A 15,718-nucleotide genomic window follows, 5' to 3' on the forward strand; every position below is an offset into this window, starting at 1 on the left:
CGAGGAAGACACAAAGCTCTATCCCAAGCTCTATCCCGGACGGAGCCGGAGTGTTGGCGCGGCGTTCCCGCCGGGCGGGGAACAGCGCCTGGATCCCCGGGGCCTCCCCGCCTGCAGGGGGCGCTGCCGCGGCGGAAGCGCGCGTCCCGCGGGCGCGTGGGGCGGGTGAGGGAGCGCGCGGCCGCGCGGGCGGCGCGGGGGGAGGCGGGCGAGGAGGATCGGGATTGGGATCGGGATCGGGATCCCGAGCCCGGCGCGGTCCCTCTCGGTCCGCCCCTGCTGGCGGGGGCCGCCGCGCTCGCCCGGCCCCTGCGCCGAGGGCCGCCCGCCTTTTGTGCGACCCGCCCTCCCCTCGCGTTCCTGCGCCAGGGAGGCGGCGGGAAAAGCGGGAGCCGCGGCGGCGCGGGCCGGGTGCCGCTCCCGGGGAAAGCGGCGGCATCGCTGCGCCGCCGCCCCTGCCCCACCTCCCCCGGCGGCTTCGCGTCGCCCGGCGCCGGGCCGGCACTGACGCGCCTTTATTTGAACGCCTCGTAGAGCGGCTGGAGCGGGGCGGAGGGAAGCAGCGCTCGCGGAGCCAGCCGAAGGATGTCCCGGCGCGGCGAGGAAGGCAGCGTGACAGCCTAGAGCCGCGGGAGGAGCGGGCGCGGGCTCGGGCGGTGCGGTGCGGGCGGCGGGGGATGCGCTGCCGGCGCGGGAGCCGCGCGGAGGCGATCGCCTGTAAGTATCGCTGTCCCGTGCCGGGAGAGAGCTCGCCCGCGGGGAAATCCGTGTCAGATCGGAGGAGTCGGTCAGGGCGTGTGCCTTGCCTTCGGGTTTCTCAGGATTTTCCTGACTGAGCAAGGTTGTGAGGTTCCCGGAGGATGCCTCTTGAGAGCTGCGAGGGAGTGAAACCAGAATCATTTGGTTGGGAAAGAGCTCCGAGATTATCGGGTGCTACCTGTAACCGAGTATTTTTTCTGAGCCCGAGGTGACATCGGAAGTGGTGTCTGAAAAACGGTGCCTGCTGCTTTATGTTTAAGGAGTCGATTGGACGTTGTTTTAATGTTTTTGGTTGTGAAACCATGTTAGTGCTTCACTGTTAGGTGCTCAGTCTTGTTGGAGGAGGGCCAGGTGAAAATACACAGAATCGCAGGTTAGTTAGGGTTGGAAGGGACTTCTGGAGATCATTTAGTTCAGTCTTGCTGCCAAGGCAGCATAACCTACAGCAGGTGACATAGGAATGCATGCAGGTGGGTTGGATTGTCTCCAGAGAGCTTCCTAGGCAGCCTGTTCCAGTGCTCTTATACCCTTAAAGTAAAGAATTTCTTCTTCATGTTGAGGTGGGATTTCTTGTGTTTTGGTGTATGGCCATTGCTCCTCATCCTGTTGCTGGGCACCGCTGAAAACACTCTGGCACCATCCTCTTGGCACCCATCTTGGAGAAATTTAAATGCAGCAATGAAATTCCCTCTCGGTCTTCTCCAGACTAAACAAGCCCAGTTCTCACAGTCTCTTCTCGTAAAATGCAGTTTGTGTCAAAGGCAGTTGTTTCAGCAAGAACTTTCATTGAAATGGTTACATAATTTCATCAGCTGTAGACAGTTTTGCCCGATGTTCTATTATGTAGCTGCTGTGGTGTTTACATCCTTACCTTTTGTAAGGATTTTATCTTTTGGTATGGCATGGTACATAAGAATTGGAAATGGATAGGCTTAGATTACCAGTTATTTTTTCCCAGAGTATTTATTGTGAGGTAAACTGTGCTGCTTTTAGTAGGAGAAATGATATTTTATAAGCCTCCTCTTTTAAAATTACTTAATTGACTCTGTTCAGTTGTGTGCACATCTGTATTGTGGAGCTTTTATGCTGACTGGGAGCCAGACATCTACTCTTGTAAAAGCAATCCTTTTAAGTGGAAATAACTTCTACATCAAAAGTTCCTAACTATTTATATATATCAAGTGGTGAAATTCTTGTAATTCTTTCCTTAAAAGATGCATATGGTAAAAATCATACTTTTATAAAGCCATGGTTATTATAGTTGAACACTAAAGGACCTTTTTCTTTTGGTACCAGGACCCAAGTTTTTTAAAAGCCTTTTGAGTTGATAGCTTACTTACACCAAATTTGTACTTTAGTTAAAGTGGTCTTGCATATAATTTTTTAACCTAGTGTGTGAAAAGAAGAAATTAAGTTGTAGTCAAATGCTGGTGTAATCAGTTGTTTAAATTGTTTTAAAATAATAGAAAATTACAATCTGTTTTAAAACATTATTTAATGATTATCCTGTTGATGTATATTTGAAATACTCTAGTAGAGCACAAATTTTAGCTTGAAGTCCTCTGGGAAAATCAGCTGTAGGAATGGTGATCACATCCACCAGGAGAGAATCATTGTTTGGATATGTTATTTAGAAATTTATAAATTTTAGCTTGAAGTCCTTTGGGAAAATCAGCTGTGATCACATCCACCAGGAGAGAATCATTGTTTGGATATGTTATTTAGAAATTTATGGGTTTAGTCTGTTGTGTTGTTGGGGCTTTTGGCTTGGGTTTTTCTTGATTGAGGGTTTTTTTGTGGGGAAAGTGGATGGTTGTTTGTTTGGGGGTCTTTTGAGAGGATGAAATAAAGGAATCTGTGATGTAGTGTTTGTTGGGGCCTTTTCAGTGGGTTAAATTTTTTTTTAACCTGGTAGAAGTAAGTGTAATTCAGTATGAAAACAGAACAAAACCAAAAATTATTTAGAAACCTATGGGGGTTTTAATTTGTTTTGGTTATTGTGCCTCTATTCCAGTATGTTTGTACAGCTTACAGGTATAGTGGCTCAGATACCTCATGTCTTATGCTTTATTAAAAATGTCATAGTGTTTTATTTTATTTAGGCTGTAGTTGCCCAGTTGATCTCTTTTTCCCCCTACTCCTAGTTGTGTTCAAATGCACAGACTGGTGTTTTCAGTGTGTGGTGGAAGTTTTCTTCTGGTTTTTGTGTCCTTTTATTGGTGAAGACCTGTTTAATCCTAAGATTGTAGATGTGCAGGCTGTGTGCTGTTAGTGATGGACTCGGTAAGCGGTGTACAGTTGGAAGGAAACGGTTCGCTGAGCTCCTTGGCTTGACAAGAATCACATGTAAAAAGTTGCTTTGTTGGCAGGAACTTTTTAAAACAAAACCAAATCAGCAACTTAACTCTTGATAAAGCAGTGGCAGATGCAGATGTCTGGATGCTTTTTAATTAAGAGTCTCAGAGCAGAGATGGCCAAAGGAGCAGCAGAATGTTTTCTGGAGGCTGGAAGAGCAGCTGCATGTCTGTTTAGTCTAGCATCTCATCTTGTCTCAGGAGTGGACACTCGTTTATGCATAGACAAAAGAATGAAAACAGTAGCTGTTGTTAGAAGGTTGCTACTCTTTGGTGGAAAAACTACTTTTGTTGTGTATTTAATCAAATTAAATTCTCTTTTTGCAGAGAGTCAGAATGACTAAAAAAAGGAAACGTCAGGAGGATTTCCAGAAAGTGAAATTAAAAGTTGGGAAAAAAAAGCCTAAACTAGAAAATGCAACTGATACTACCTTCAAAACAAAGGCCATACAGATTCCTGCGCAGCTCAAAGAAGATGGAGTGCTTCCTACACAAAATAGAAAACTTAACATCAAGGTATACTGTGATATTGCATTCTGAAATGACAGAAAATTGCTTGCCTTTTATCTAGATTAACTATGTTTACTGCAGTTTGGGAAAAAAACATTTATTTAAAAAAAATTGCAGCAGGCTATCTGAATGCAGCCCATCTGAATGCAGCCCTGTTTTTAAAGAATCTTGTATTTCTCTGGGGGGTGGATTTGTTTTCCTTCCTTTGTGTCATCTTCTGTCTCTTGCAGCTCTCTGCCTAAACAGAGGAAAGCTATTCAGGCTGAGGTTTTGTAGTTCTGCTTTTGAGAACAAGAGTGAGAGGACTTTCCTTTGGTCATCCCTCTGTTGAGTCACTAGGGTTGTGCATAAACTTAAGAATGAGACCTAAGGTCAAGTCATTATATCTTGTTGTTCTTATCACTGAATTCTGATTATTTGTTAATTGTTGTGCTATAAAATGAATACCATATTTGTTCTAAACCCATTTTGCTATTGAGCAGCGGTACATCATAAGAATATTCTGTATTTTTAAGTGTTTAGGGAAAATGTGCAGAAAATACATGGGGGAAGTTTGAACTTAAAATAATAATGATGACAACTGTATATGTTTGTTTCCTTATAGGATCTGCTCTCCCAGATGCATCACTATAGTCCTGGGGTTAAGCATAATGCACTTCTTGGACTCAAAGAACTCCTGTCTCAGTATCCCTTTGTAATTGATGCACACCTTTCCAGTATAATAAGTGAGGTGGCAGCTGTGTTTACAGACAAAGATTCCAGTGTCAGAGGAGCAGCTGTTCACCTGCTGCAGTTCTTGGCTTCAAAAATAAGAGCGGAACAGATTGCTCCATTTTTTCCTTTGGTAAGTGCCCATCTCTCTAGTGCCATGACTCATATCAGTGAGGGAATTCAGGAAGATTCATTGAAAGTCTTGGACGTTTTATTGGAAGCATACCCAGCTCTTCTTACAGACCGCAGCATTATATTGTTGAAGAATTTTGTAGAGCTTATTTCTCACCAGCAACTCTCAAAAAGACTGAAAAGCAGGGACAAACTTTCGTGGATGCTCTCTGTGAACCCAAATCGCAGGGTAACTTCTCAGCAGTGGAGGTTGAATGTACTTACCAGGCTCAAGAAGTTTCTCCAAGCAGTGGTAGATGGGTCCAGTGATACAGAGGATGAAGGGCTTCAAGAGCAGAAGGACAACTCTCATTCTGTAAGGAACCCAATATATATTAGTTGGAAGCTCCATGCAAATAATCAGCAACAAATACAACTGTTTGAAAATGGTGGCTTACGACCAAAGATCAACTCATCATTTAGACTGAGGTGAGAAAATGTTAACTAGTTTGGTAATTAATGTCAACTGTGTGATTGCAATTTAATTTTTTTCATGGGATGGTTCCTTAGCCGTATTTTAGGACACTTAGTGTAATGTGTAGTCTTACTGCAGAGGCTTGAAAATACAGAAATACTCAGCAGATAACTGTTATGCGTATATCATAAACCTTTCCATTATAAAGTCTTTTTTTATGCCATTAATGATAATTTTGGATTACCAGCTTTGTTTGGATATTTTTGGAATGAAAACTGACAACTTCTTGCAGGATGTCTAACAGACCCAGGGGCCAGTAGGCAAATTTCTTTATATGAAATGTAAGCTTATTTGTGATGAGTTTTACTGAAATTTTGTGCTTTTACCTTCAAGAGTCTATCATAAGCTTAGGAGTCTGTTATCTTTGACTATAGCTCCTTTTAAAAAGGACAGCAGGATGAGATGTATCTGGTGGTATGAAGTTCTGCTGAGTTTCAAATCCTAGATATTTTAATCACTTCACCAGTTTATATATTCACTGTGGATGAAAGATGTCTCAGCTAAGATGTGCTGATGAATATGAAAGGAAGCGTAGTGTGCTTAGTCACAGAAAGGTTTGTGTGGGTTTCAGTAGTACTCTAAACAGATGTGAGCTGAAGTTAAGGGAGAAACAAACAGCTGTTTTGATTTCTCTTCTCTCTGATTCACCCACTAGAGGTGAACCTCCCACCTCACTTTATGGTGCTTTTTGAACATTGGCATCCTCATATGCATTACTATGGATGTTACATACTTGCTGGCAGGAGACCTGGAATGGTGACTTAAAAAATGGAAGTAGTTTAGCTGTTACACAGCTCTGTTCCCTGTAGATACCAAAGTGGTTTGAAGAAAAGCTGCAATCCTTGTTTTACTCCTGGAGAAGACAAAGTAAGAGGTATAAAGCAGTTAGACAAAGTTCCATCTAGCAAGTCAGTGGCAAAAAGGGGTGTTAAACCCACTGCCAACTCCATTACTGTGTCTGTCTTATATCTTTGGAGGATTGAAGGGCAGAAGAAGAGGTGTTCTCTCTGAATACCACAGGCTGACCTGAATTGGCAGGTGTTTTCCATCTCTGTCAGGGAGAGACATCCATTCCTGCTCTCCTAGCCTTCCTCTTTGGAGGTAGCATATTACATATGGTAGGTATAGGAAGCACATTAAGCTAAGTAAGAAGGTCAGCTTATTCTCCTAAAAGTGCTTGTCAGCATAAGTGTTCAGTCATGACCAGCAGTATCTGCTGCAGGTAAAATTGTAGCTGGCAGCTAGGCTGGTGATGCCCCCTGGAGGCAGGGGAAGGGGTCAGTGCTGAGCACAGAGCAGTGCTACTGAGTTCCTCTTTGCAGTCAGAAGCACACAGTTGTGAACTGCTGTGTATCACAGGATGCTTGTGTTGCCCTGGGTGATGTGCAGTGTATGATGTACCAGGCCGTGTAATAGCTGAAGATGCGTTGTATCCAAGGTCTAGGAAAATAAACTTTACATCTGGTGTCACCTGAATTGGATTCCACTTTTCTGAGGAGCTAGATTTTGGTGGAACATCGTGATGTGCTTCTGGTTATAAATACATACAAAAAGATGTTTGCAAGCATCAGGAGGAGCCAGAAGAATAGAAGGAAACATGGCTAGAATCCAAGACGAGATTGGCAAAGCAAGCTGATGGCAGCAGAACAGAAGAATAGAAAGGGAAGGATCGTCTGCTGAAGGTACTAAAATGTTCTCATTTTATTGCATTTGTTCATATTTTTGGTGTATTTGTTTTTCACAGGGGTACAGCTTGTTTTAGTGACTATGTGTGAAGTTCCAGTAATGAAGAGTTGTGGTGGTTTTTGTGTTGGCCACTGAAATAATTTCTAATAATCTAAAGGTGTTTAATTCTGTCACTTCCAATCCCAATTCTTGCCTTCTACAGGCATCCCCAGGCCTCTACTATGGCCACTACTGCAAGGACAGACATTAGCTGTAATAAGAGGTGCAATACTCGGGGTGTGTGTGTGTTTAAAGTCAAATAGTCAGGTCTATGACTAGCTAAGGATAATGAGTTGACCAAACCATAAGTAATTATTTGCAGTGTGTGTGGATTGGTGGTCTTGTCATGAATACTGCAAGTAAGTTTCAACTTAGTTTTTCCAAACAGTATACTAAATTTTTTGAGTTCCTGTATCTATTTAATCTTACAAGTTCATTGAACAGCGCTGACATATCAATGATAACCATAGTGATTATGGAATGAGATTTTCTGAATCAGTTTGCAGTATTACTGTTTAATAAAAAGAGTAGATTCTGAGCTTGGAATGCTGGATGATTCAATGCTGCAAATCTTAAGACTTCGTTATCTTCTGTTATGTGGTAGATCTTCCTATTGTTTGTAAATTAAAATTGCAGTGTATTAGAAAATTGTTAGAATGTATTCTCTGCCTTATGTGCTGACTGTGCTGCTTTTTGCATCAAACTCATTTCAGGTGTGGAAAACCAGAAAGCCTTCACAACTTAAATGTGGTGGTACCAAGGCGTGTGATTTTTGGGTTTTTTTAACTGGAAGAGAAACATTTGAGCTTCAGATTCTGCTGAGAGAGTTCAATATGAAGCTGCAGAGAAGAACAAAAATGACTTGAGGAGCTGAGATGGAAGATGAAGCATAGCCAATAAATATGTACACGTGCATCAAAGAGAAATGGAGAATGCAGTTCACTCGGTGTGCTGTGTGTTTGCTGCATTTGGCAGTGCACACAGAAAAGGAGGACAAGTAACCTGGCTTACACTGCAAGCCATAAAAACTTAACTTCCAAAGACTTTTTCTGTTTTAAAGAACAGCAAGTTATTTACTTTTTTTCCTCTTTCTTTTACACTTCCTTGACTTCCCTTTGCTTGAATTTCTGTTGTCTTACTGTCAAATGGCAGATATTTACACAATTTTTGTTTGTTTGGTCCTGCTGTATAAAAATACTGGTATTTTAAAGAAAAATGGCACCTTAGGGGGTACATCTTGCAGCTCCCTTCAATAGTATTTCATTCTGATATAAAGGTAACATGCTTTGCAGTGTTTCTAAAAGTCACCCTTCCACTCAAGGGTAGTGATAACAGATATGTGACAGTGCAATTGTCATCAAATCTGCCCAGGTTGAGTGAACCTGTATTATTAAGGATACTGCACTAATCAAAGAATTGCTGGACAGATTGCTGTAATACTTTGTCATCATCTGCTACTGGCACATAAATTTTACTTTACACTTCTATTGTTAACCTTGAATATGTGGAGGAGTCTTACCTTGAGAGATAGGGGCTTCTTCTGCAGGGGTACTTGAAAGCTGTGGTAGGTATTCATACCCCAATGCTTTCAGCAGTGGGGAGGAGTATCCCTTTTGGCATTAATTCTTCCTTTTTCCATTCCTTGTTTCAGAAAAGTACTGAAATAGCTGTGTGTGTGTTATACTTCTGTAGAAATCTAGTGTGGATTACCAGCTCCTCAGGTTTCATGCACTGTTCTCTTTATAACTGGGAGATTTTTGTGTTCCTTAAATGAATTGCTGGAATTCCAGAGTTCTGCTGTAATATCAGGTATTTTTTAGAAAGGAAATTACTAAAGACTACTACTTCAGAACTATTCCAGCCAATTACTGAAATTTCGGACTCTCATCTGAGAGCAAAATCCTGTCACAGCATAGCATTTACAGGACAACCTCACTTTTTCAATGAGATTATAGTCTTTATCAGCAGGCTTTAGAATTCGTTGTGATTGTAACTGAAAGATGGGATTTGTCTGCTGTATTTGAGATGACTGAGCATTAAAAGGTCTAAGACAGAACCATTCACCTTAAACTCTTTCTAGTCTGAAAAAAGCCAGTGTCTACTGCAGTGCCTGCACTACAGAAAGGAAATAAGGCAAAAACATGAACAAATGAACCAAATTATATTCATTGGATATATTAGTTGCTGCAGTTAAAGCTAAGCTTTATAAAATTTTAACATGTTTGATAATTGTAGTAAGTAAAAGAAAAGCAAAATATTTTTCTTATGATCAGTTATGTTTCCACTTATCCCTTTTATTTTGTGGAGATCTAAATTCTCTCCCCCATCTTGCTTTCATGGAAAAATAGCTTGTATTTGTCTCACACTTTGTTTTTATTCCTTCTCCCTTTTCCTTTTACATGTCATTAATACTTGGGTTTTGGTTTAGTAATTTTCTTGATACACTGATGTAAACTAGAGAGAAATGACAGAATAAAATTATTATTTGTATTATAGATGATGGCAGTGTAGCTAGGAGGATATAACTAATTGGATAATTTAGAAATGACTAGGAAAAACTGCTTTACATCTTCAATACGAAATTAAAATACTTGTCAGCAAAACTTCTGCAGGTCTGTTGAAAGTTTTTCAGTTCCCATTTTTAGTGTATATGTAAAGACAAATGACTTGGAGATCATCACTGAAATAGAAGGGAGTTTAGCAGGAGGTTCAGTGTGCTAATCTTCGTATGTTAGGAAATTAGAATTACGATGGGAATTCCCTGCTATGAATTAGGAAACAAAATTGCAATGGAAAACCATTTTACAAGTGATTGATTGAAACTGTTGTTGCCTTTTTTTTAAGGAATCTGCACTCCTTAGAATTAACAGGAATTATTCAGGGTTTTAGTTATTTTAATGAGTCTTCTTTTTAAATTGGATACAAATTGCTTGAATTTATCCAGTAGCAGGGTTGGGTCATATCTGCTGATTATCCTTTCAAAAACAAAATGTTTTTTGAGTGGGGGGAGAAGGAGTTGATTTTTTTGATTTCTGGCAGATGTTATTTTAATTTAAACTATGTCTTAGTTTTAATTCTTTTAAATTTCATTTATCAGATAATGTTCTGTTTACTTGCTTTTCAGAGCATAATAGCTAAACATCAGGTGCGAACCAAAGGTATATTTTTACAGGAACGTTTTTTTCCACATTTAATATGCAAAACATTGCGTTTATTATAGTTGGAGATGGTTATTAACTGTAATAAACCTCATGCATTTGACAACACCTTGTAGTCAGCTTCGTTATTTTGCTTTAATGAGCTTAAAAGGGGTTTTTTATTAGTTTGTTGTGCTGAATATAATTAATTCCTTCCCATTGGTTGAAGGTGATAGGATAATGCATATTGTATTTCTCCATTTCATAGACTTTACATGTAACAATGGGGAAAGAAATACTGAAATCTAAGAAGCTGTTAAAGAAGCACACAAACTTGCAGGGAGACTTGGGAGCAGGTTTGTTGTAGATGGTTTGAACTCTTTTTTTTTTTCCATACTGAAATATCTAGCAAGAAAGCCAGCAAATATTTAATGTGTTAAAAAATTAACCTTTCCCATTATTCAGAAAACAGGGAAGTGGTATTGCTGTAATCTTTTTGAAAGGTGTGATCTTTATCTTTTTATGCTTTTTTTGCTTTTGTTGTTTAGGTCTCTGACAAGTGTAATGGACAGTGCAGAAAAAGGCCTGTCCTCGGCTGACAACTTAAAAGGTTTTATTGAGATAATAATTCCATTACTGATTGAGTGCTGGATTGAAGCATCTCCTGCACAATCAGCTCCCATTCTTGGAAACCTTTTGGAATCAGAATCTCAGCAGCTTATGCAGCAAGTTCTTAGCATAATACATTTATTGTGGAAACTCACAAAGCGACACGATGAAACGTACAAAATGGTAAGGGAGAAATGATCCATGGCGTAATGATGATGGTTCATTTTGTTTTGATAAGAAACTAGTGGTTTGGTGATTTGAAGTACTGAAGATACTTTGTTAGGAGAGAAAAATCCTAGATGTTGAGTAGATTTTGTGTCTGGATTTTGTTGCCTCTTACAGGAGAAAAGAATCTGTTGAACTGAGCCATGAGTTCAGTAAATAGTCTCCAGGAATCCTCCTTGACTGCAGCACAAATGTTTTGAAACTGGAAATAGTAATGGAGAAGAGGAGTATTTTGTCTCCCAGATAATCTCTAGAATATAAATTGGAACAAAGTGTAGAATGGGGTTGTTTGTTCTTTGTTTTTGTGTGTTGAAAAATTTCATGGGGATGGGTGGAAATTAACAAACCCTACATGTTTGGAAAGGTAGAAGATAATGGTGGTTTGAGATCCTGTAATTGCTTGGTGCAATCTGTGTTGCTGTGTCATGATTGGTAAGATTGTAAACATTGGATCAAAAAGGATTTTAGGAAGTGCCCTCTGAAGCTGGTGGGTTTTTTTTTTTTGTGTGTGTGGGTTTTTTTTGTTTGTTTTGTTTTTTTTGTTGTTGTTGTTGTTGTTCCCCCCCCCCGGTTCTGGTGTTTTTTTGTTTTTGTTTTTTTTTTTTTTTTTGGCTTGGGTTTTTTTTTTTTTTTTTTTTTGGGGGGGTTTTTTTTTTTTTTTTTTTTTGGGGGGGTTTTTTTTTTTTTTTTTTTTTGGGGGGGTTTTTTTTTTTTTTTTTTTTTGGGGGGGTTTTTTTTTTTTTTTTTTTTTGGGGGGGTTTTTTTTTTTTTTTTTTTTTGGTTGGTTGTTTGGTTTTCCCCCCCCCCCCGGTTATTTTCTCTGTATTTTACTTAGATAACTGAATTGCTTTTTTTGGGTCACTTTTGCTGCTTTTCCAAAAAAATTTGCAAATTGGAAAATTTGGCTATTGGAAGAAATGTCTTGGCAGCTCTTGGTTTAACCTGTGTATATGACTGTAGGTCCCCTTGCTAAATTAAAAGCTACACATAGGGTAATTACTGGAAAACATTTGTGGAATCATTGCATTAGACCAAAGTTACCAACCGTACCCAGCTTTGAGGGATGGATTCAGTGTGTCTGAGCAAAGCACACTGTTCCTCTTTTTTCTTCATTTTTTCTAGAGGCCCTCTTGGAAGTGGGCAAGAAGCAGGCACTTGACCTGGTAAATTCCTGTGGCAGCCTCCTGTCCCTAGCCTTTTTCTGAAGGATCCTGGAGAACTGCTGCCCTTAGCCATAGGGTGCTTGTATTTTGGTCACATGAACTGGTTTGGGTACACAGTTGGATTATGACCTTAAGTTCTTCATGGGGAGAAAAAAAATCTGAGGTTCATCCAACTTTTTTTATGGAGCAAATTTCATTTTAGATTAATGGTTTGTTTTGTCTTTATAGTTACCATTATATACAAAATGCATTCAGAAGGCTCAGTTTGAAAATGAAAGCTTTGCTTATTTAATAGCCCTTGGGCTTACAGGCCAAAGTGGTTATTACAGTCACTGTGGAAAACCACTCTGAATATGCTTGGTGGAAAGCTATTGATCTTTGAAATAGTTTAATGGCCATTCTCTGCTCTTAATAGTCGAATATTGAAAAGATTATTCTGCCTGATCAATTTGATAGCAATGCAGGCTTTTTTAGTCGTGAGTTCTGCTGGACACTTTGTGGAATGGTGACTGTCTGCTAACCTGCAAAGCAAAATTATTTTAAAATACTGACTCATTCTTTTGTAAGAGTGGCCTCTCTACTGGAAAATGTTTTGTCAGTGGGCTTTGAGCCACAAGTACATTAATGACAGGGAAAGGTGAAAGAAGTATTGAAATATGTTTTAATGGAAAACTGAGGACAGATTCCACTCTGATTTTAAGAACCCTGATAAATTGTTATAAAAGTACTTTTATTCAGATCTGTAACTCAGATTAATATTGTATATATCCACATAAATATGTGCTAAAAAATAAAGTGGTTCAGTTAGCAACATGTTGTTGCTCAACCTTAACTTACAGCATCTTGTTATACTCCCTTGTTTTGTGGACCTTCATGCACAGCACTTGAAAGTAAAGATGTATAAACAACTTGGAATCAGAAGCTAAAGTTCCTAGTTTCATTGATTACAATAATGAATTTTGGGACGTAATTGTCTGGATGTATTTAATTTGCTACCATGTTTTCTGTCTATCATCTGCTTTCCTTAACAGGAACTATGGCTTCGAATGAATTACCTTGTTGATTTCAAGCATCACTTCATGCGTCATTTTCCTTATTCTTTACAAGATACAGTAAAACACAAGAAGAAAGATCCATGCAAAAGGTAAGAGTAAAATCAATGTCGTGTACCAGCTTTTAATTTCATAAGAGAAGTGGAACAATGTGACTCATATGCTTTATCAAATATTAAGTTTTTAATGGTGGAAAATAAAACTTTTTATTATGTATTTCTTGAAGATCTGTGGAGATGCAGTTATAGAAGATATATATTCTATATATATATAATATATATATATACATTCTTCAAATTGAGAAGTTTTATTTGCTCTTTGTAAAAGTGTTGTATAGTTGTCTGAATAGCATCCAGTAGAAAATTATGTGCTGCCATAGGGAGATGAAAGTATTTTATTCAACTCTTGATCTGGACTTTGCATATTGCTCAATGGTGATTGTTTTAGGCTGACTGGTTTCATATTTTTGCATGTTTTCTTCAGCTGACTGTTGAATTGCATTAAACATAGTTCAAACATTCTTTTCACCTCCATATACTCTTCTCAAGTTGTATTATGGGGCTGGGTGAGGACAGCTAGGAGGGGAGGTGGGCACACTGTAGCTGTCCTGTAGGGCAAAGCAGTACTGGAGTAGAACCCAAACACACATTTCTTCACTATTGGGCTGTCAGAACAGATGCACCAATTCTGTTTTGCTACAGGCCAGTAGTAACTTGTCTCTATTCTCAGTGCCCAGATGTGGGACTAAATTAATGCTAAAGTTGTTCTGAAATCATTCTTCACCTTTGCAGTCTATGTAGAGCACTGGTGTATGTACAAGGGATATTACCTCTGGTGTCCATTTTTATTTAAAAAATAATTTTTAAAAAATCTTTCTGTTCTCCCCCCCTCCTCCTCTTAGCAACAGGAACTGTATGAAATCATCAAACAACATTGACCATCTTTTACTGAATTTGACCTTGTGTGACATAATGGTTTCATTAGCAAGTGCTTCAACACTTCAGACAGACTCTGGGTGGCTGGACATGATAAGGAAATTTGTGACAGACACTCTTCAGGATGGCAGCAAGTTGAATAGCAAGCAAGTGAACAGATTGCTTGGGGTGACTTGGAGACTAATGCAAATACAGCAAAACAAGGGTAAGATCAGTAGTTTCTGGAAAGCAAAATTATGCACTGACAAAGCTTTGAGTTTTAGCATTTTAATGCTGCACCTTAACATTCTCAGTTGTTACATCAAAATCTATTTTGTTATCAAGGTAGAATGAATTTCATTGTAATATCCTTGCATGTAGCATTGGAGACTATTTTTGGAATGCTGTTATATTCATACTGTTGATATCCAAAGTATGAATATATTTGTACCTGTTTTCTGGTTTTGCTTCTTAAAATACTCTTAAAAATGGAAGATTAGCTTTATATTGAAAAAGTAACTAGTAGGCTGTAGAGGTGCATGATATTTTAATATACCAGTCCTTATTTAATCATTAACATTTAATCATTAATATAGACTGTCTCAAGTACTGTCAAATGATCATTTCAGTTCTGTGGTGATGTGAAATGCCAAGATACTTTAGATGGAAGCTGCTGTTGAGTATTTTCCAAGGTGTTTGATTTGAATTCTTTTCCGAGAAAACATTTCCAGTTATGACTTGCAGGACCAGTCTAATATTTTAGCTTGCTTTTTTTTCTTTCATTTCAAGTGCTACTTGGTTGTATTCCAAATGAGACCTTGGATATATAGAACTTCAAGGAAGGACTTTATCAGTAACCAGAAAAGTGTCAGCAGTCTTTTATGTTTTACCAGTGTGATAGAAATGAATTCCACATGCAAGTAGTTTATAGAAAAGCCCTTAGCAACAGATACAATTGTTAGAGTTGTAAAATGAAAAGATGTCAAATGTCCCTCAAATACATTTTGGCAGTTAGTTATATTTTCTGCCAAACCCATTTTAATTGGGAATCTGTCTATTCCCATGTCCCTGGTGACAAAGGTAATAACTACTCATTCTTATCTGCACTTCACATTTAGCTTTATGTTAAAGGAAAATAAAAATCCAAAGTCAGAGCCTGATGCACCGCCTGAGCTAAAGCAGAGGAGTTGCTACTCAGAAAAGTAGTTCCAAGCAGTTGCTGGATGGTTAGATCATATACTTCAAGCCTTTCTTTGTAATAAAATTGATTTTTTTTTTTAGCTCTGCCAAACTTCTACCAAATATTGGATAATCTAATAATTTTCTGCTGATCCTGTAGAAGCTCAGTGTGAAATTAGTTACCTCACAAAGCTGTGTCTGTTAGTGTGGATGGTTTATCTCAGTCCTTCAAGATAATCCTTGTGCAGTACTTTAAACCTGACTAGATGTCAGACTGTAATTAATCTACCAGCTGTAGAGGAGATAGAGCCTTGACATACTGGTGCAACAGGAGGATGGTTCAGCAAGGAGAAGTGCAAAGCCCTGCACCTGGAGAGAAACAATCCCAGGCACCTGTACGTGCTGGGGGACAACCAGGTGGAAGCAGCTTGGCAGTGAAGGACCAGGGGTCTGGGTGGAGCCAGCAATGGGCCCTTGTGACAAAGAAACCCAGTGGAGTCCTGGGAGTGTTTGGGAGTCATTGGGAGGGTTGACAGCAGGTTGAGGGAGGTAATCCTGCCCCTCTACTCTGCACTGGTATGGCCACTCCTGGAGCAGCGTGTCCAGTTTAGGGCTCCCCAGTAGAAGATTGGCGTGGACATACAGGTGAGAGTCCAGCAATGGCTGTGAAGATGGTGAAGACAATGGAGCATCTGACCTGGGAGGAAAGGCTGAGTCAACTGGAGATGGGAAGA

At 39.5% G+C, this 15,718-nt stretch overlaps 1 protein-coding gene across 2 annotated transcripts in view; it reads left to right on the forward strand.

Moving 5' to 3' along the window:
• Positions 1-497: 497 nt before the first annotated feature.
• The window catches only part of TEX10 (testis expressed 10), a 53,940-nt gene continuing 38,719 nt past the window's right edge, over positions 498-15,718 (forward strand). For both annotated transcript variants that reach the window (XM_039711082.1, XM_039711083.1), the window contains exons 1-6: positions 498-717; positions 3,441-3,629; positions 4,228-4,934; positions 10,391-10,634; positions 12,871-12,983; positions 13,793-14,031. In XM_039711082.1, the coding sequence (XP_039567016.1) occupies positions 3,450-3,629; positions 4,228-4,934; positions 10,391-10,634; positions 12,871-12,983; positions 13,793-14,031 (1,483 nt within the window). In that variant the 5' untranslated portion in view covers positions 498-717; positions 3,441-3,449. The remainder of the gene's footprint in view (positions 718-3,440; positions 3,630-4,227; positions 4,935-10,390; positions 10,635-12,870; positions 12,984-13,792; positions 14,032-15,718) is intronic.

The sequence above is a fragment of the Passer montanus genome, unplaced genomic scaffold, assembly GCF_014805655.1.
Source record: "Passer montanus isolate IOZ18808 unplaced genomic scaffold, ASM1480565v1 scaffold24, whole genome shotgun sequence".
NCBI classification, from domain to species: Eukaryota; Metazoa; Chordata; class Aves; order Passeriformes; family Passeridae; genus Passer; species Passer montanus.